Raw genomic sequence first — 18,874 nt, forward strand, 5'->3', positions numbered from 1 at the left:
AGAATTACTGGATCACATGGTAGTTCTGTTTTTAATTTTTGGAGGCAGCACATTCCCACCAACAGTGCACAAGGGCTCTCTTTTCTCCACATCCTTGACAATACTTCCTATCTTTTTGATAACAGCCATTCTAACAGACGTGACGTGCTATCTCATTGTGGTTTTGTGATTCGCCATTTTCAGCGCTACTCTCTCAATCTGTCCCACCCTCTCCTTCCCGCTGTGTCTACAAGTCTGTTCTCTACATCCGCATCTCTATTTCTGCCCTGCAGATAGCACCGTTCTTCTAGATTCCACATATATGCATTATATACGATATTTTTCTCTTTCTGTCTTACTTCACCCTGTATGCCAGTCTCTAGGTTTATCCACCTCATTAGAACTGACGAGTTCTTTCCTTTTACATATAATGGAATATTACTGAAGCAACTGAGCACACACAACAGCTTCTTTTATCCACTCATCTGTCAGTGGACATCTGGGTTGCTTCCATGTCCTGGCTATCATAAACAGTGCTGCAGTGAATACTGGGGTACATGCAGCTTTTGAGTGACGGTTTTCTCAGGGTAGATGCCCAGCAGTGGAACTGCTGGGTCACATGGTAGTTTTACTCCTAGTGACAGTTTAAGGAACCTCCACACTGTTCTCCACAGTGTGACACTGTGTATTTTGCCTCCATTCTTGAAGGATATTTTCACTGGTTACAGAATTTTAGGGTGACAGTTTTCTCCTAACAACTTTTTAAAGATGTTGTTCTGATGTCTTCTGGCCTCCATAGTTTCTGACATGAAGTTAGTGTAAGTAATATGTCATTTCTCTGAGTGATTTCAATTTTGTTTCTGTATCTTTGGCTAGTAGCTGCTTCAGTATGACATACCTGGGCATGGGTTAGATTTGTTGAGTTTTTTATATGCATACAGATTTATCTTTCACTAAATTTGGAAAAATTTTAGCCATTTTATATATATATATATATTTTTTTTTCCCCGAGAATTTTTTTCTACCTAGAGAAACTGGGAGGGTCAGCCAACAGTGTAATAATATCTTTAAAGTGCTATTAGGAGAAAACGCCAAATATCTGTTGAAAATATCCTGAAAGAATGAAAGCAAAGGCAAAATAAAACATTTCAAATAAGGGAAAACTAACAGAATTCACTGCCCAGTAAGCCTGTAATATAAGCAATGTTCAAGGATAGAATTTCATTTAGAACTCCACTTCTAGTTTTAAGTCCATTACTTCCTATGGTCCTCATGGTGTTTCTCTCTTTTACTTGAGGGAACTTCAGAAGCTGCATCTTACCTGAGAGAAATACTCTTCTGAGATACGTGCAGCCCACTCGATGCACTGCTCCAGGGGCCGGCAGGGGTTGGACACGTCAGCACACTTGATCAGCATCCTTTTGATCAGAGTCCGGTTCTCTGGAGCCCTGAGCATGGTATTTATGGCTTCTTGATCTTTATCAGTTTCCTAAAGCATGAGTGGAATTCAAAGCAATCAAAACGGGACCCCAGGTACCAAGCCCTGTTTTATTGTGGCCCCACCGTAACCACGGTGGGGCTCTGTCTGGGATCTACGGTTAGGGTCTCTCAAAGTAGTGCCGGGGATGTTCTGAGGTTGGCCCTCACTCTGCAGTGGGGAAAACCAAGGTCCAGTGAGATTCCAGCAGAACCCGGAAGTACAGCGTAGCACTGGAGGCTGGCATATCTGCCTTTCCCCATCTTGACTCTTTCTCTGTTTCTCACAGTTGCCTTTTCTTTCTGTTCTATCACTCACTAAGTACTCAAAAGACTGGCTCTATCTTTTATTATTTACATTCATTAAAAAACACTGAACTGGAAAGTGAAACCTTTCTCTGCCCTTGCCACTGGCGGTCCTATGGTCCGCCAGGGGCTCTGCTGCTCCCCACCCAGCCCTGGGAGAGGCGTGATCCTGGGAGTCCGCCACCGGTGTGCACAGCGTGTCAGATACACTGATGTTCCTAAACTCCGCCCTCACATTTTATGGTGGACAGAGGACTTAGTCACAGTCTTGTGATCTGCACTCACAAAGGTATCTTGTGGTAGGCGTGAAAATCAGTATAATTTACCATTATATTTTACAGATGAGGATGCCAGGACTCTGAGAGGTGAAGAGACTCAGCCAGAGGTACTGAGCTGGCCCAGGATAAATGCGTGAGCCCTGCCTCTAGTCTGGACTCTTGTCTCTCCACAGTAGTGCCTGTGTCTGACTCACAGGGAGCCCTTCTGGATATGGAGCCTCAGCCCATGGGGTGAGGGGCTCCTGAAACAAATTCAGGTTGGAAGAGTGAGTACTGGGTCAAAGACATGAGCAAGCATCTCCTCTGATTCTGAGCCACCAAGCAGCTTCCAGAGGAGTCAGCCACGTGGTTTCTGTAAGCAGTCACAGTCATCCCCTCTCGGTGGGGACTAGATGGGTGGGGGGGACCCTGAGCCCAGGCTGCCTGGTCTCCTCAAAAGTGACAGACACTGTGACCTCAGTGATTCTCATCTCCCACTGCCCACCAGCTTTGTGCTGACCCTTCTCTCTGTGCAGGTGTGTGACTACTGTTCTGTACTGCCCGCTGGGTGACTATTTTCTTCCACCTGCTATGACCCACTGGATCCTGGTTTCCAGTCTCTCAGTAAAAATCCAAGTAGTGACAGCAGAGAGGAGGAACGTGACTGTCAAGGAGAATGAAGACTCTGCTGAGTCTGGCAACTTCCCAGAATGAACGGAGGAAGCCAAGTCTGCGAGGTACGTGGTTTCTTTCTGTGGGGTGGGGTCAGCTGGGGTATCTGTGCATGGCAGAATGACTTGGAAAGGGCGTAAAGTCTCTGACAGACTGGAGAACGGGCAAGGGTGAGGACAGCAGAGTTCTCAGCAGGTTTCAGATCAGTTGAGACAGGGACAAGTCTGAAGGGTGATAAGCTAGAAAGCCAGGGACAGACAGAAGCCCCGGCCAAACAACTGAGCTGCAGCAGTAGAGCTGGAGTTCAGGGGCTATCTTCTTAGGATGAGTCGTCTCTGTGCTCGGTAAAGACTGGCAGGGGGTGACAGGAGTAGGGAGGAGCCTGGAGTTGGTGGTCAGGCAGCTGTGGGCCTCAGGCGTGTGCTGCGCTCACACTGACCTAGCGTAGCGGGTGCTGTTTATCCAGAGCACACCTTGTGCCGTGTCCTCAGCGCTGCGCCTCGAGGGCTACTGTGCCCACTCGAGACAAGGAAGTGGTGAAAAAGAGCCGAGAACTCAGAATGCGTGCTTTCTCAGCTGTGGGCTCCTGTCTGGGGAAGCAGTTAATGTTCTTCTCTCGCCAAAAAGTTCTGAACTCCATGCCTCAAATCCAACACCACCAGCACCCTGTGGTCCAAGTCCAGGAGCCTCCCCAACCCCCATCCTCCTGTGACACAAACCAGCAGAGGACAGGTCGGCTGCACAACGGGCAGTGGCTGGCGAGAGACCTCGTGGTCTCCAACTGGCCCCAAAGTGCTCAGAGGCGGAGGACGGGGCAGGGCGCGGGAATGGCCCACCTCTCTATCGTCAAGCCCCTTCAGAATTGTCATGCTTTTTCTTGTATGTCTTGCCAGGTCTTTGTACTTTAATTTCCATTGGTTAAAAAATTATTTATATGCAGTGAGCCCAGTGCAGGGATGATAATACTCGTGATCTCTTAAGCCCAGGTTTCCCCACAACACACAGGAGGAAGAGCCCTAAACACAGACTCCATTTGCAGTCAGCTCACTTACCTCCTCTTCTTCTAATGCTACCAAGGGCTTGTTGATGATGTTGACAAATTTGTTGACGTGCTCAAAGTGCTTTGTCATTTCTGTGGCTAAGACCATGTCGATGATACCCTGGCGCAGCGTCTGGTAGTCGTTCCTGTTTCAGACAAAAAAGGAGAGGCTGCTGCTGATTACTGATCCAGACAAGACAGGTGCTCCTGGAAACCAGCTGTGATCTAGGACCTGTGTCCACTGCGGCTGAAATTCTAATGAACTGGGGCAGCAGTGGCAGGCCATGCTTTAAAGAATGTGAAGGTTAAAGGTTGCTGCCTAGACTGCTATTAGTAAGGAGAACCTGAACAGAAGTTAAAATGAGAATCTTTGGGCAAAACTATGGGGTTCCCTGGTAGCTCAGCTGGTAAAGAATCTGCCTGCAATACAGGAGACCCCAGTTCTATTCCTGGGTTGGGAAGATCCCCTGGAAAAGGGATAGGCTACCCACTCCAATATTCTTGGGATTCCCTGGTGACTCAGACGGTAAAGAATCTGCCTGCAATGCGGGAGACCTGGGTTCTATCCCAAGATCCCCTGGGGAAGCACATCACAACTCACTCCAGTATTCTTGCCTGGAGAATCCCCATGGACAGAGAAGCCTGGCGGGCTACAGTCCATGGGACTGCAAAAAGTCGGACATGACAGAGTGACTAAGCACAGCACATGCGTAAGACTATAGATACAGTGTTCATAGTGTTCTCATAAGCAAAAGGCATATAGTTCTTAAGATTAAAGAAAAGCTAGAACATAGCCAGCTGGGGTTATTAAGAACGTATCCCACACAGAGGAACCTTGAGACCCAACAATCTTAGAGCCCAGAAACAGAGGGTGAACCATCTGAAAGCTGAGAGAATCAATGGTGCGTACCTGATGCCTCTTCCTCTAGCCCTTTATATTTATTTTAAAAATTTATTTTTTGAGGATGGAAACCATTTAATTAAAAACATAAAAGGTACAAAGAGTATAAACTGAACTCTCTATGCAGCTATGCTGTTCTTTTCCCTGGAGACAGGCATAGCTGTCAGGGTCTTGTGCATTTTTCCAGCAATAACTGATGTATATGTAAGCAACTATGGAAAAACCAACTTTAAGTCCACATATGAAATTCTAAAACACAGAAAAAAAGGTGTTTTTTTTTTTATCCCTTAGGTTTAATAACTTTCCTTAAAATCCCAATTAGTAAGTATTCCTCATGACAGATCATTTCTAACAGCCCCACCCTAGACAGTGAGGGCACCATCAAGAAGAGAAGACACTAATCTCACAGCGTCACCAATCAGACATGAGAAGTTTGCTGGGCAGAGTATGTTGGGAATCTGCCTGGCAGAGATGTAAGATGACAGCTTCTGAATCTGTCAAGGTGTTAGCCTTACACTGTTGTCTTGAAATGTTCAGGACACAACGGGACTGAACCTTGAAAACATCATGCTTGTGAAAGAAGCCAGACCCAGAAGACCACTTCCTGGGGTGCTTCCAATCGTCTGAAATGCCCAGAACTCACAAAGCTACGGAGGCGGAAGGTAGATCTGCGACTGCCTACCGGGGGACAGGAGAGTGACTGCTCGTGAGTTCGAGGTTCCTTTGGGGGTGATGGAAATGTTGACTATACGGAAGACTGCACAACTTGGAATATACCAAAAACCCCACACGCTTTAAACGGGTGAACTGTATAGTACCTAATTATATCTCAACAAATTGTTTTTTAGAGAGCAAAAGGAAACATACTTTCCAGCTCACTGTTCTTACCGCTCCATGTTTTTAAAGATGTTGCATTTGTCATCGCCGGTGGTCAGCTGGAAGGCCAAGGCTGCATGGTGGTGCTCCAGCACAGCCATGTCGTTGTAGAGAATGGCCAGCTCGCTCCCGGCATTGCAGAGGAAGGAGTTGGTCCTCCCGGGGTGGTCCACATCGTGGATAGTGGCTGCGATGAGGGCAGCAACCTCATCAAGTGGGTCTAAAGTTTGCTGAAAACAAGAGTTCTTTTAAAAATTGGGGCATGGCACTGAAAGCAAGGTAGCCTTCTGTGTAGTTTCTGCCCTTCTGACTTTAAGGTAAGAATATTTCAAACTTCTGAGAAAAGCATAGTGTTGAGAAAATCCAGTTTTCCTAACTCTACTCAGAAATAGTTTTCATCTTTGCATGTTTCAGAGGAAACATTATCTGATTCTCAGTCTCACACAAGTTAGGGATTTACCAAGACACAGGGTGTCCTCACCAGACAGGAGTCACCTCCTCAGCCAGTCTGCCTTTAGACCCATCACATAAAAAGGTCCTTAGTCTGAGGTATTGACTTTCTACTTGGAACATTACTTTGATTTAAAATTATCAATTGGGAAAGTAAGATCCCACATGCCATGCAGCATGGCCAAAAGTTTTCATTTAAAACTTTAAGTACAGAAGTGCATGGTACTTTCTTCTAGTAGTCTCCATTTCTAATGTGTATATTCCTGTTTTCTGTATTTTTGATTAGTCTGACTTGCAGTGAATTCTCTTGGTTGTTTCAAAGAACAATCCCAGATGATCACATTGCTCTTCTCATTCTATAGGTTTTGATACATAGGTTTCTCATTTTGTTGTTTTCTGTTATTTTTGGTTTTATTTCTTTGTTTAACCCCAATTTGTTCGAAATATTTTCTCATTTGTAGTGGCTGACATTTTTAAAGTTTTTTGAAGTATATCAAAACTGTGTCTTAGTATCAAGATCATTTTTGGAAATATCCTACGAACACCTGAAGAAAAGGTGTATATCTAATTAACCAGGCTTGTAAATTTATTTAAATTGAAATTCAATAGTTTTAACTTAAAAAAAAGGTTTTATTGGCCATGCTGCATGGCATGTGGGATCTTAGTTTCCCAACCAGGGATTGGACCTGCAGCAACTGCATTGGAAGCATGGAGTTCAACCACTGGACCACCAGGGAAGTCCCCAGGGAGTTTTAACTTTAAATGGGTGCATTTTATGATGTGAATTACATCAATAAATTATGTTAAAAATTAAGTTATTAATAGCTTTCTGAATGTGTATTTGTATGTTATCTATCAAGGAGTCTCAAAAGCATTAAATTACAGCAAAAATTAGGTTCCCTTTATGCTGAACCACACCGACACAGATGTCTCTCTTCTGCCCTCTGTGTTCATACTTTATGAGAACAGACCTCTCCCTGGACTCTTGTTCTACCTACGGTCTTAGTCATGACCTTTAGTAAAACAACAACAAAAAACCACCAAAGAACACAGCTAGAGGGAGGCTGGACTTGCCTGCCCTGCACTCGTGCCGGGAGGCTGACCTGTCTCACTCCTCACGAGGCCCCGATTCTCACTGATTCTTCCGCTTTCAGGTGCTTCTGACAGTGAAACGGCCGCGCACCAGCGCTCCCTGGTCTTCTGTGCCAGTTTATGGCGGATGCTGACGGAAATACTAATAACACAAATACTCTGGCAAAGCAGTGCAGGTCTAGTTGCTGCTTCGAACATTTCCCTAATGAAACAATTTACAATGTGAAAAGCTTTCTTAGGAAGCTTGGTTTGGAAGTGGGCAGTGAGCAGAGTGCCTTGGATGGCACTTTCTTCTCTGACACTCTTACTGTGATACACTCACATTCCCTTTGCTCCTGAGCCCTCAAAGCTGGAGCTAAAGTGGCTCCTATTCGAAGGTGGAATGCCCAGGGCCACATTTGGAATTAGTTATCCACTCCCCAGAGCCAGGGTGTGGTCCTGCTCCTCAGGAGGCCGCACCCTTCCAGGGCCAGACTGCACCCTATACCCTGCACCCTCACCCCTGCTGTGAAGCACAGGGCACCAACACAGCTCACCTTGATCCTCTCTTTGCAGAGAAAGTAGGCAGTGGCATGCAGCACATCAGCAGAGTGTGTGGAGTTGTGGTAGGGGTTGGAAGCGTGATAATTGGCTTCGATCACCTGTAACCAGGATCTCAGCGTTGCCTCGGGGCATTTTAAGAATTCACAGACTCCGAAGCGAGCGAACACTTTGAGACCAAGGTAAATCAAAGGCCTATAGAGAAAAACATACACAGCATTAAATCAAAGTAGAGAAACAGGTAGAGTGTCTGATCTGTTCAGATCCAACAGGCAAACCTGAGCCAGACTTCCGGGAGTAAGTGGGACAGAAAGTGGAGCCTGTGAGGGTGGCCTGCAGGGGGCACCCTGTCGCCCTCTCTCCTGGTGGCCAGCACCAGCCCTGGGCAGAGCCCAGCTGCAATTCTGGGGGCACCTGCCTGGTGCTCCTACTGCCCTAACTGCTGCAGAGTCCTCCCGGCACCAAGAGGGTCTCCAGGTCAATGTGCTGCCAGGCTAACCGCGTCCTCCCCTGTGGCCTTGCTGGACGTGTGTCACTGGCCAGACGTCTTGCTGGAAGAAGATACCAGTTCTCCACAGCAGCACACGAGCCAGACGCTGGCACACATCATGTGATGGTCTCAACACTCTGGAGGTGGGGGTTTCCCCAGACAGGTGACCAGCTGGTGCCAAATGAGGCCTGTCCTTGAGAGTCACCGTCATCCAGCCTCTGGCCTTTACTTTTGACTCTGTTGAGGCAGTGGCCAAACTGGTTGGGCTCCCAGAACTTGGGCAGACTTGCCCTGTCCCAGCTCACATTAGGATGTAAACCAGTGCCCACAGCTTTGTTTGCCGCTGTCACTGGCCCTGTGGGGCACACAGATGCAGAATGTCTTAGAAACTTGACTTGCTCTGAGTGTGAGCAAAGGGCAGGGGCTATCATGGGGACCACCACCCACATGGGATGAGACCTGACGAGTCTCCTGTAACGGCCCCTCTCTGCCTGTCTGCTGGGGTTGATGCCTCACCCTCCTGAAGGGCAGCGCTGGCTGGCATCAGGTCTGAATGCCCTTCCCGTGTGCCAAGCCAACCACACTCCTCTGGCTGAGTGTTCTCCAGTGAGGTGTAAAATGGGAGGGGAAACCCAACCCTTCCCTGCTCTAGGGGACCACACTCAGGTCAGGATGCTGGAGTGTGGGGTGTCCCCATGCCTGTCACCAACACAGCAACCAAGATCTGGGGGCAGCTCTTATCAGCATGTACATCCATGTATTATTTTTTTGGTTGTGCTGAATGGCATGTGGGATCTTAGTTCCCTGACCAGAGATCAAACCTGAGATCCCTGCATTGGAAGTGTAGAGTCTTAACCACTGGACTGCCAATGGTTCTGAACTCTGAAGTGAGACTCTTTGCTGCAGTGTCAACATAACACTACTTAATACCTACAGGAGAAATTAATAACCGTATCTTACAAAAAGAAAACCTCTGCTACTTGGAGACTCCAAGTAAGTCACTTTCTCTCTCTGTGGCAGTCATGGCCAGGCGAATTCCCCTTGGCTTCTCCCTGATCCCTTGCTGACGCTGAGGCCCTGGAGACTCAAGGCATCTGCTGCTCTTTCCCTGGGGCCTCCTCCCTGACCGGGGACCGGCTCTGAGCAGAGCCTACACTCCCGGAGAGGTTTTCTCCACACTGGCCCTTGGAATCAAACTCCCTGTCTGCTGAGCTTCCGTGGGCTCACCTTTTATGAGTGGCAGCCTCCAGTTCAAAAATATTGAAGTCCCAGTACTCCTCCTTTTCCATGGCCCGAGTTATCTGTGATGGAACGTCGTGAAGGGAGATGGGGACGATGCTGCTGCTGGGAGCCTGCTGAAGGTCTGCAGGGTGAACAGAACGGGATCAACAGGCTTGACGGTGTTTGCTGTCCCTCAGGGGGAGCAGCAGAGCTTTGGGGGCGGATGCTTTGTTTCTTAGGGTTTATGATAAACCAAAAACTTCTGATAAAAAAAAAATCTCAAAATTTTTATCTGAAACTTTATCTTCATCACTTAAGTGTGGCGATAATACTAATGAAAGTATTAGTTGCTCAGTCGTGTCTGACTCTGCAACCCCATGGACTATAGCCTGCCAGGCTCCTCTGTCCATGGATTCTCTAGGCAAGAACACTGGAGTGGGTAACCTTTCCCTTCTCCAGGGGATCTTCCCAACCCAGGGATCGAACCCAAGTCTCCTGCATTGCAACCAGATTATTTATTGTCTGAGGCACCAGGGAAACCCCAATAGTATTAGCTAAAATACTAATAGCAATCCAATAAATTAAAAAGGAAAAACTTACTTTTTGTTGTTAGAACATACTCATTTCCGGATAATCTTCGCAAACCATCCTGATAAAAATCAAGTAAATAAAAAACAGGGAAATCACAAGTATTCCTTACTCCTTGAAAACCCAGGACAGCCAGTCACAGAGGACAGCTGCGGGCGGCTGTCTCCATCCACACGCACACACCGAAGCTCCCCTGTGATCACCCGTCTGATGACTGCCTTACTGGTATGAAATCTAGTGGCTTTAGCAAGCACCAATTAGGCAGGGAGGTGAATTTTTATTTCTGAACTTTGTCACCAAGACAGAAGGTGACAGATGGTAATGGAATGGTCTGTTTTCCACAGAGCTGGAGGCCTCTATACTAGACAGCTGGAGGCGGCACCTAGAGCTCCTGGTCCAAAGCCTCCAGCTAACAAAATGATCCCCCAGCCTCCTCCCAAGACGTCACCTAGTCTGTACAGGATGCTCTGGAGGGAGCCAGTCGTCCTGTTCTGTAATACGGTATGAAACACTTCGTATTTTTTTCTGCCCCAGTCTTCAAAATCTTTAAGTTTTATTTAAATCAACTACTTGTAGAGCCCTTAAGTAAAAATGGAGACCCAACGCAGCGGACAAGCTGGCTGTCCTGAACACTCTCCTCCTTCTGTTCCAAGCTGAGGTCCCCCGTACCCACCACCCCCTGGATAGGCAGCAGGTGGGTGACGGCTCAGCAGGAGGGCAGCTGAGCCTGGGCAATGGATGATCTAGGCCTTGGCTGACCCCACACACAAAGAGCACTGTGTAGGACAGCATGTCAACAAGTAACCTCTGAGAAAACAAGCGAGAGCAGCGGGATGGAGCCACAGCCTGTCGGTACACTCACAGACACCAGGCCCCCGACGAGGTCGTTGGCATGAGGATCATCGTCCTTAGCACCGAACTGTGGTGAATATAATTCAGTGGTTCTTAGAATTTCCAACACACGGTCTAAAGCTTCTGTCACAGGCATGGGACTGCTTTCCTGGGCAGCATTGATGATATTGATGACCTATAATAATACGGAAAGAAAAGTCCTGACTCTCATCACCTTAAAGGCAATGTGAGAGCAACCCAAAGAGTCAGGCTGGCAGCAGGGCTCATTGTTAGCTTAAGAAAGCCAAAGTGCTCCTGCCGCCCTCCTCCGTCCGCGGAGGCAGCAGCTCCATACACCTAGGAGAGCCTCATCACGGCTGCGGGTCACTGCGTCACCTTGGTGATGGGCGCCTCGATCGTCATGGAATGGATCCGGGCCATGGAAGAGTGTCGTCTCTGGCTGGAAACTGTGGAGAGACAGGTGGTGCAGGGATCAGGGTGAGCGTGGCCTCACTCACTGCCTCCCACCCTCCTCCTCCAGGCCCGAGTGAAGGGGCAGGACCAGAGCTACCAGGTGGCTCAGCTCCCTCCCCATCCTACCAAGCCCAGGATTCTGGCAGACCAACTCTGCCTCCTTCGGTTCAAGGCACTGGGAGGCATGTGACCCCCTAGACTGAACCTCTGAGGTCACAGGCCATCGAGAGAACAGAGGAAGCAATCTAGCAAGTCGAGGCCACACATTAGCCTCTCTGTGTCTGTAACAATAACGTTTTATAATTCAGCTTGCGCTACCCAGGAGAGAAACGTTCTGAAAGACAATGCCACACAGGCCCTTTGTTTCATAGATGGCGGGAACAATACATACAACTCAATTAACTGAAATCTGTATTTCTGGTTCAGTTTTTCAAGGCATCCTTTGGTGCTTTTCACTTTCTGCTTGAGACAGTTACCTAATCCGTCTAGATTAGCTGAGGTAGGTGGCAGGTATTATTGCTCTAATGTTTGTTAATTTTTTGTTGCTCCTGTCAAGACCCAGTTCCTCTGGGGTGGGGAGAAGCCCGGGCAGTGAACGGGCAGGAAAAGACACTCATGTGGTGTTCTGTCTCTCCCTGAAAGCCCCACTGTCCAGCCACATGCTGTTTACCAAGGGCCAGAGAGGACCACACACTGCTCTACCCCTCTGAGATGTCGGCCTTATTTTACCAAACAAGGGCCTGAGGAGAAACCACCAGGACTAACCTACTCAGGGGCTCTCACATGCTTCAAACTGCAGAGACCAACAAAAACTCCCTAAATCTAATGTTGGTGACCGGCACATGGACGCTGTCTTTCCATTTTACCCAACAAGGTCATTAAACCAAAAATAGAAACCACTATTCTATCACTATGTCATAACAGGACTTATTCTCATTAAAAAATATAGTGAAGGTGACATATACTTATAAAAACCAAACAATACAGTGAATACAATAAGGTGAAAAAGAATAAAGATTGTTGTGACTATGTTTGCAGAAAATCTGAAAGACTCTTCAAATGCTACACTTACAATCACTAAGTTTATCAAGGTTACTGGGTGGAAGGTCAATACACAAAAGTCAATTATATTTCTACATATTAGCAACAAACAACTGGAAACTAAAAAAGCATTATGACAGCATCAAAAAAATCAGTATTCAGGAATAAATCGAATGGATATCTAAGTGTAGGACTTCTACACTGAAAATGCGAAACACTGCTGAGAAAAAAGACAACCTAAATAAAGACAAAGAGCATATTCATGTTTTGAAAGACTCAGTATTAGCAAGATTTCAAGTTTCTCCAACTTGATCTATAGATTTAAGACACTCCCAAATAAAATCCCAGGAGGTTGTGTGTGTGTGTGTGTGTGTGTGTGTACTAAGTAGCTGATTCTAAATGCTATATGGAAATGCAAAGAACCTAGAATAATCAGGATAATCTTGAAGAACTTTACTAGCTATCAAGACTCACCATATAACTGTAGTAACTGATCATGGTATTGGTGCAAGCAAGAACTAACAGAACAATGAAACAGAATACATGAGTCCAGAACAGACCATATATTTATAGTCAACTGGTTTACAAGAATGATACTATAGCAAAAGATTTTTCCATATGGTGATGGCCCGGTTTGGGTTTCCCTGTAGGGAGAAAATTCATCCTTGATCCCGACCCTCACTCAATATAAAAATTGATTTGGAATGAATCATAGAGCCAAAGTGAAAGATAAAACAATAAGGCTTATAGAAGACAATGTGGGAGAAGTCTTCATGACCTTGGGATACAGAAAGAGTTCTTAAACAGGACACAAAAAAGCACTAGGTGTAATAGAAAACACTGATTAAATGAACTTTAAGATTCATTAAGAACCTCTGTTCATTAAAAGGCTATTAAGAGTGAAAATGCAATCCACAAACTAAGAACAGTGTGTCTGGAATACTTATATCCACATCTAGAATATGAAAAGAATTCCTACAACCAACAAGCAAGAGATAACCCAATGAAAAAAGTGGGCAAAATTTATGAATGTCACTTCACAGAAGAGGATATCCAAATGGCCAGTAGGCATATGAAAGGGGTGTCATATGGAAAATTAAAATTAAAATCACATCTGGTAGAGTAACTATAGTTTAGAGCCTAGTGTAACCCAGTGTGAGAGAATGAGGAGCAATTGGAACGCTCGAAGATGAGGGATGGCATGAGGCACAGCCCCTGCCGGGAGAACTGTGCACAGGTGCCCAGAGGCCCCAAGGTGCCAGTCCTAGGCGATGGATCCACATGTCCACAAAGAAAGACCTACATAGAAGCATGCACAGCAGCCTTACCCTTAACAGTCCTCAAATGGAAAGGTGAACACAAAACGACCATTCCTGAGAGAATGGATAACAAATCATGGCACATACAAACAATGAAGTACTATCAAGCAATAGGAAAGAACCAACTGCTAACCACCCCCAGCAACGTGGATGAACCTCCAGATGCGAAGACGAGTGAAAGGAGCCATGCTATGTGCATGCTGTACAACTCCATTTCTGTGAGGCACAAGAAGAGGCCAGATTAACTCATGTGCAAGAAATGAGTGGATGCCTCTGTGTGGTGGGACCTGTGCCCGAGTGCAGGCCTGCAGGTGTGTATTTTCTGTATCTATTTTGGCGTGGGTGGTAACAGTCTATACAGGTCAACGGTACAGTACTGTCAAAACTTACTGAACTCAACACTTAATATGAATTATATGTCAATTTCAAGTCAGTCAAAAAGAACAAAGGTTAAAACCCAAAAACATTAAAATAAAAATGTTTAACTCTTCAAAACAGAGAAAGGGACAAAGTAATGCAAAGGATGAAGAGGAGTCACAGTGTGGCAGCGAAGATGGTATGGGGCATCCGAGTGACCTCTGCTCTGCTCAAGGGCCGTGAGAGGGAGGACCATGGTGAAGATGGTGCCAGAAGCTGCCATGACCCCTGCCAGGCACCACACACACTCAGTTAATCCTTATGTTGTCCCCTGTGGACCGCAGAATTATCCCCATCTGATGACGTGGAAATGGAAGCACTCAAGTCCACCCTCAAGGCTGCACAGAAAGTAGATGAAGCTGGGACCTGAACCAAGGTCAAGCTGAGGCCTGCACCCACACACTTCCCTGTACCACCTCTGCCCCCTGCCCCTGCAGCAGAGGGGGGCATCTATTCTTTATTCCCTGACTCCATCATAAGGGTCAGAGGAACCTACCGGCAAAGGAGTCAGGGGCGAGGGAGAAACACACGTAGACTTCTATAGGGGCCCCCTGCCTGCTGAGCTTGAGGGTGGGGGCAGTGACCCAGACAAGATGAGGAAGGGAGCCTCATGTTTCCACGTGCCCACCACTCAGAGGAGCACGTTTTTCTCCTCGTCTTTGTCACCTACCTTCATTTGTTCTCGAGGCAACAGTTTTGACATCGAGGGAGCTTTTTCTCCTGTCTTTATGTTTGCCTGACTGATTATCTGTGGAAATAAATGATAAATTACCTCCATGAAGAGATTTTAACAACATATTAGTAAAATTACCAATATGAAAGCTTTAAAAGACAAAATTTAAGATTTAGAATGCCATTTAGGATGCTGCAAAAATCAACCCAGTACACCAAGATGAACTCTCTGAACAACTGGGTTTAAGGGAGACCAACTTTCTCAAAAAATTTTCCACTCACCATAAACGAGGGCTTTTCAGTTTCTAGATTACAGTGTAATTAGAGTCTCAGGCCACAAAAACTGTCAGAAATGAACTCAGGAGAATTTCACCTACTTCTACATAGTTGAACAAGTGCTGGGAAAATTTTGATCCCCATCCACCCTTGTCCCAAAGTGAAAAAATCTTTTCTGTGTTTTTTCTACAATACAAGCCCTAAAATGTCCCGGGGGAGACTGTGCCTCTCTTCTGGAGGCAGGACAGGGAGCGCTGGTCTGGGGTCTACTTCTCTGCGCCCACTTCCTGTGGATGGCACCACTGACCCTCCAGCCCAAACAGGAGGGGTCCGACTCCTCTCTCCCCGCAACCCCATGCCAATCAATGACAAGGCCAAGGTAACCTTCCTTCCTGCACCCTCCTGGGTGTCACCCGTGGTGCCAGGCCTCTCCAGCCTGTCCTCATTTCACAGATGAGGACATTGGGAGCCCCGTGAGATGAGCTCGTCTCTGCCTTCTCCTGGCTTCCTCCCTGGACTCTTCCTCGCATACAGGATCTGGCCCTTGGTACTCCTCTCCACCATCCAGAACCTTCTCCACTTGCTTGCTGGTACGTTCTCCTCTATGTGGGCACTGGTAATGACCTTGCCAAGATCGCCGATGACCTCCCTGTTGCTACCTCTGAAGGACTCGAGTCAGTCGTAACCTGACTTGTCTGACTTGTGTACTAGACACCAGTCGGTGCTAGACTGAGCTCGCTTTCTGGAAACTCTGGTCCGCACACGTCCACCCTGGCTTTCTCTGCGCCTCTTGCTGTTCCTTCCTGGTCTCCATCACCAAGTCTCCTGTTCCTCAGCACCCTGCTGTTCCCATAGGCTCATCCTCTGCACCCCCTTCTCTTCTCAGACAGCACAGTCTCCTCATTCTTCCCTACGGCCTTTACTCAGTCCCGTGCTGCTATTGTATTCCGGGCCTTCCTCCTGAGCCCCAGACTTCCATCCTCCCCGGTCACTCGTCACTTCCATGGGGATGGCCCTCAGAGCTTCAGAAGAGCTGGCCGTCTTCTCCAGGCCGCTCCTCATCCCAGTCGCTGGGCAGCATCTACCTGTCCACTCAGCTGGAGGCCAGTCGTCCGTGACGCCTCCCTGCCGCGCTCCCTCAAGTGCGCAGGTGTGATAACTATCTAGATTCTACCTCCTAAACATCTCTCCCCGCTCCTTCCCTGTCCAGGCTCGGACACCTGTCATTGTCCTCTGGATTACAGGGACAGCCTGCCTCACCGGTCCTACCAGGCCCAACCTTGCCCTCTCCGACCCATTCTCTCCAGACAGTGCTCACTCTTCTGATTAGAACATTTTAATGGTGCTTCACTGTTTTTAGGGTCAGATGTAAATTCCCCAGTGTGGACCCAGGGTCCCTTGTGTCTGAACCTCGTCTCTCCAGCTACCGTGAGTTACCTAGGATGTGCTAGGCCACCTCCCAGACCTCTCTGCCGTGGCACAAACTGCTCACCCCCACTTAGGAGGGCGCCCCTCCCCGGCTGCCTTCTCCTCCCTCTCTGCCTTCTCCGCCTGGTTAATACTCCGTCCTCTTGGAGATGCAGGTCAGATGTGGTTCAGGTATCCTCCCCTCTGGGGAGCCTACCCCTAATGCCTCAGCCCCACCCCGACCCCAGCCCTCCAGGAACCACCGGCTTTACTCAGCAGCTCACTAATTGTGAACGAGGTGAGGGCAGAAGTGACGTTCCCCGCCCCTTCCTGGGTGACCAGCACTGCCAGCACGCTGCAGATGCTCAACAGACACGTGTCTGCTTCTCCACACATACGCACACACACAAACCAGAGCACCACTAACAAACCACTCCGAGTCCATGGCTCGCCTGCTCAACACTCTCAGCACCTTGGAGGTAAAGAGGAACTCCCTGGCAGTCAAGGACAGGAGAAGTGTGCTGGCTGCAGCCAGCTGTTGATCTCTCACAGTCTTGACCACATGTGAGCTGCATGGGCACAGCTCTCCTATCTCAGAAAGAGCCTTGACTCCGCTCCTCCACCTCCAACCAGGGACACGGTGCCCACCCAAATGCTCATTACCCCGTCCAGCCACACCTACTCTCAACCACTCAGACTGTGGTGTCTCCTTGCTCTGAGCTCAGAGGAGATCCATGTCCAAACAGCAGGCTAGAAGCTGCGCTGTGACCTCCTGCAGTTCCCTTCTTCTCCCTTTCTGCCACTCAGCAAACATTGGCTGAGCGCCTGGGGCAGGTCAGGCTCTACAGCAGGCATCGGGGATGTGAAGACGACTGAGGCTGCTGCCTCCAGATGGAGATCCTAATTTCCCCCCAACACAGAAGGAACCTCCACGATCCCATCTCCTTCCCATACTGGCCTCTTGTACCGGTCGGAACGTCGCCCTGCTCTTTCTAGAACACACTCTGCACTCTCCCTCTTACGTCTAGATCACTTTTCCTCTGCACCCGTCTCCTCCCTCCAGTCCACCTCTCCCTGTCTGGAACCTGCCTCGCTCCCCTGCCCTCCTCCCCAGTAACGGTCATTCTCGACCACGTGCTGTGTGCCCCTGTCCACATGGCCCTCTTCTTTTCAGGTTGAAGCCTGATCACTCCCGGGGTGCCCCGGGGAACTGTCCCAGCACATGCCTCAGACTCCTAGAACTGGCCATCTGGGCTTGAGTGCCAGCTGACTGCTTCCTAGCTAGATGTCTGGGAGCAAACCATGGGGCTTTTCATCTCCTTGTCTGTAGAAAGGGAACCTGGTCTGTAAGGTGTCTCCCGCACTTAAGTCCTCCGGAGACAGCCCTGAGGTGAGGCAGGTCTGATGGGTGTCCCTGCTGAAGACATGTGGTCCAACACCAACACCACTGCCTCTTCAAGCATCAGGCTGACAGACCACACTCCGCTCAACACAGCTTCACGGACGTGCACGCACTGGAGGTGAGACCTGCCCGGGACACCTGTCAGAATGCCCACCTGTGCTCAGGACCCGGGAGTCGGGGAAAGAGATGCTGCTACAGCGCTAGGAAAACACAGTCCCACCTACGCACCAGGTGAGCTCATCGGAGGTAGGGCCTGTTTTCAGTTTTTCCAAAGCTCAGTGAACCCTAAGGATGAATACAGGGCACCGTACCTGCGTAACTGTCCGTCTGAACACATTCAGCTATCGTCTCCGCCTAGAAATGAATATCAGAAGCCATTAGTTCTGAGTGCCTGGTGACGCAGTAAGGGAAATCTTGCTGGGCCCCCAGGGCTCCCCCATACATACCTTATTGTTGCCATTGCACACTCTGATAATGGACACATAGTGTCTAATTTTTCTGCAAGTAGAAAACAATGCATTATATTCCTCCTGGCCCTCAATTCTGGTGGAGAGCTAGCTAGTTTTTCTAAAAGCATCTCTCTTTCACAACACACACAAGGCTTGGAGGGAGCAATTCTATTGCTTGTGTTCAAGGCTGCCAATAAACAAACAAGAGTTCACATGCATTCCCTGGTGTCTCTGGAGAAGAGAGGTTGACTCTTCAGTGAAAATAACAAAATCCTTCCAAGTCATCACAACATACAATAAAAAAATACCCAGGTTTCAAAAATGTACTCCACGTTAGCCAACCAAAAGCCTTTAGTTCTGTCACATGTTTTCATGTTTACAAGCCTTTACTCTGATGCTCGTCTTCGAGTTTCAGCAGCGTCTGCTCACAGCACTCATGGAAACAGTCACAGGCCCCTCTGGGGCCGAATGTGCACGTCTAGAACTAGGCAGCTGAGGTTCTCTTGCGAGTTGCTGACTCTCCTCACTTATTTACTGTTCTTTCCATTTTTCAGCTTTTCCCCTTAATAATCCAATCCCTACACAGTTAGCCCCCACCCAATGAGGGAAGGACATAAAAAGGCAGACTCAGAACAGACAGCCCACACAGAGCCATTTCCCTGAGGCAGTCGCCAGCTGGAACCAGGCCTGCTGACCAAC

General features: G+C 48.1%; 1 protein-coding gene and 1 long non-coding RNA gene across 19 annotated transcripts in view; one reads left to right on the forward strand and one right to left on the reverse strand.

The window, feature by feature from the left end:
* Positions 1-5,495, forward strand: part of LOC123330842 — a 44,765-nt gene extending 39,270 nt beyond the window's left edge. For 6 of the 12 annotated variants that reach the window (XR_006547048.2, XR_006547051.2, XR_006547042.2 and 3 more), the window contains 4 exons: positions 1,277-1,436; positions 2,103-2,393; positions 2,555-2,755; positions 5,168-5,495. This is a non-coding gene — a long non-coding RNA (uncharacterized LOC123330842). The remainder of the gene's footprint in view (positions 1-1,276; positions 1,437-2,102; positions 2,394-2,554; positions 2,756-5,167) is intronic. The other 6 variants (XR_006547043.2, XR_006547053.2, XR_006547041.2 and 3 more) reach the window with 1 other exon arrangement.
* The window catches only part of PDE8A (phosphodiesterase 8A), a 143,630-nt gene that overhangs the window by 8,977 nt on the left and 115,779 nt on the right, over positions 1-18,874 (reverse strand). For 6 of the 7 annotated variants that reach the window (XM_025271685.3, XM_025271683.3, XM_025271684.3 and 3 more), the window contains 11 exons: positions 18,173-18,224; positions 18,038-18,080; positions 14,640-14,717; positions 11,115-11,185; positions 10,750-10,914; positions 9,900-9,948; positions 9,306-9,441; positions 7,585-7,783; positions 5,519-5,736; positions 3,743-3,875; positions 1,301-1,468 (listed from right to left, as the gene is read on the reverse strand). In XM_025271685.3, the coding sequence (XP_025127470.1) occupies positions 1,301-1,468; positions 3,743-3,875; positions 5,519-5,736; positions 7,585-7,783; positions 9,306-9,441; positions 9,900-9,948; positions 10,750-10,914; positions 11,115-11,185; positions 14,640-14,717; positions 18,038-18,080; positions 18,173-18,224 (1,312 nt within the window). Of the gene's footprint in view, positions 1-1,300; positions 3,281-3,742; positions 3,876-5,518; positions 5,737-7,584; positions 7,784-9,305; positions 9,442-9,899; positions 9,949-10,749; positions 10,915-11,114; positions 11,186-14,639; positions 14,718-18,037; positions 18,081-18,172; positions 18,225-18,874 lie in introns of those variants that run through there. The other variant, XM_044933074.2, reaches the window with a different exon arrangement.

Source organism: Bubalus bubalis, chromosome 20 (genome assembly GCF_019923935.1).
Source record: "Bubalus bubalis isolate 160015118507 breed Murrah chromosome 20, NDDB_SH_1, whole genome shotgun sequence".
Classification (NCBI taxonomy): Eukaryota; Metazoa; Chordata; class Mammalia; order Artiodactyla; family Bovidae; genus Bubalus; species Bubalus bubalis.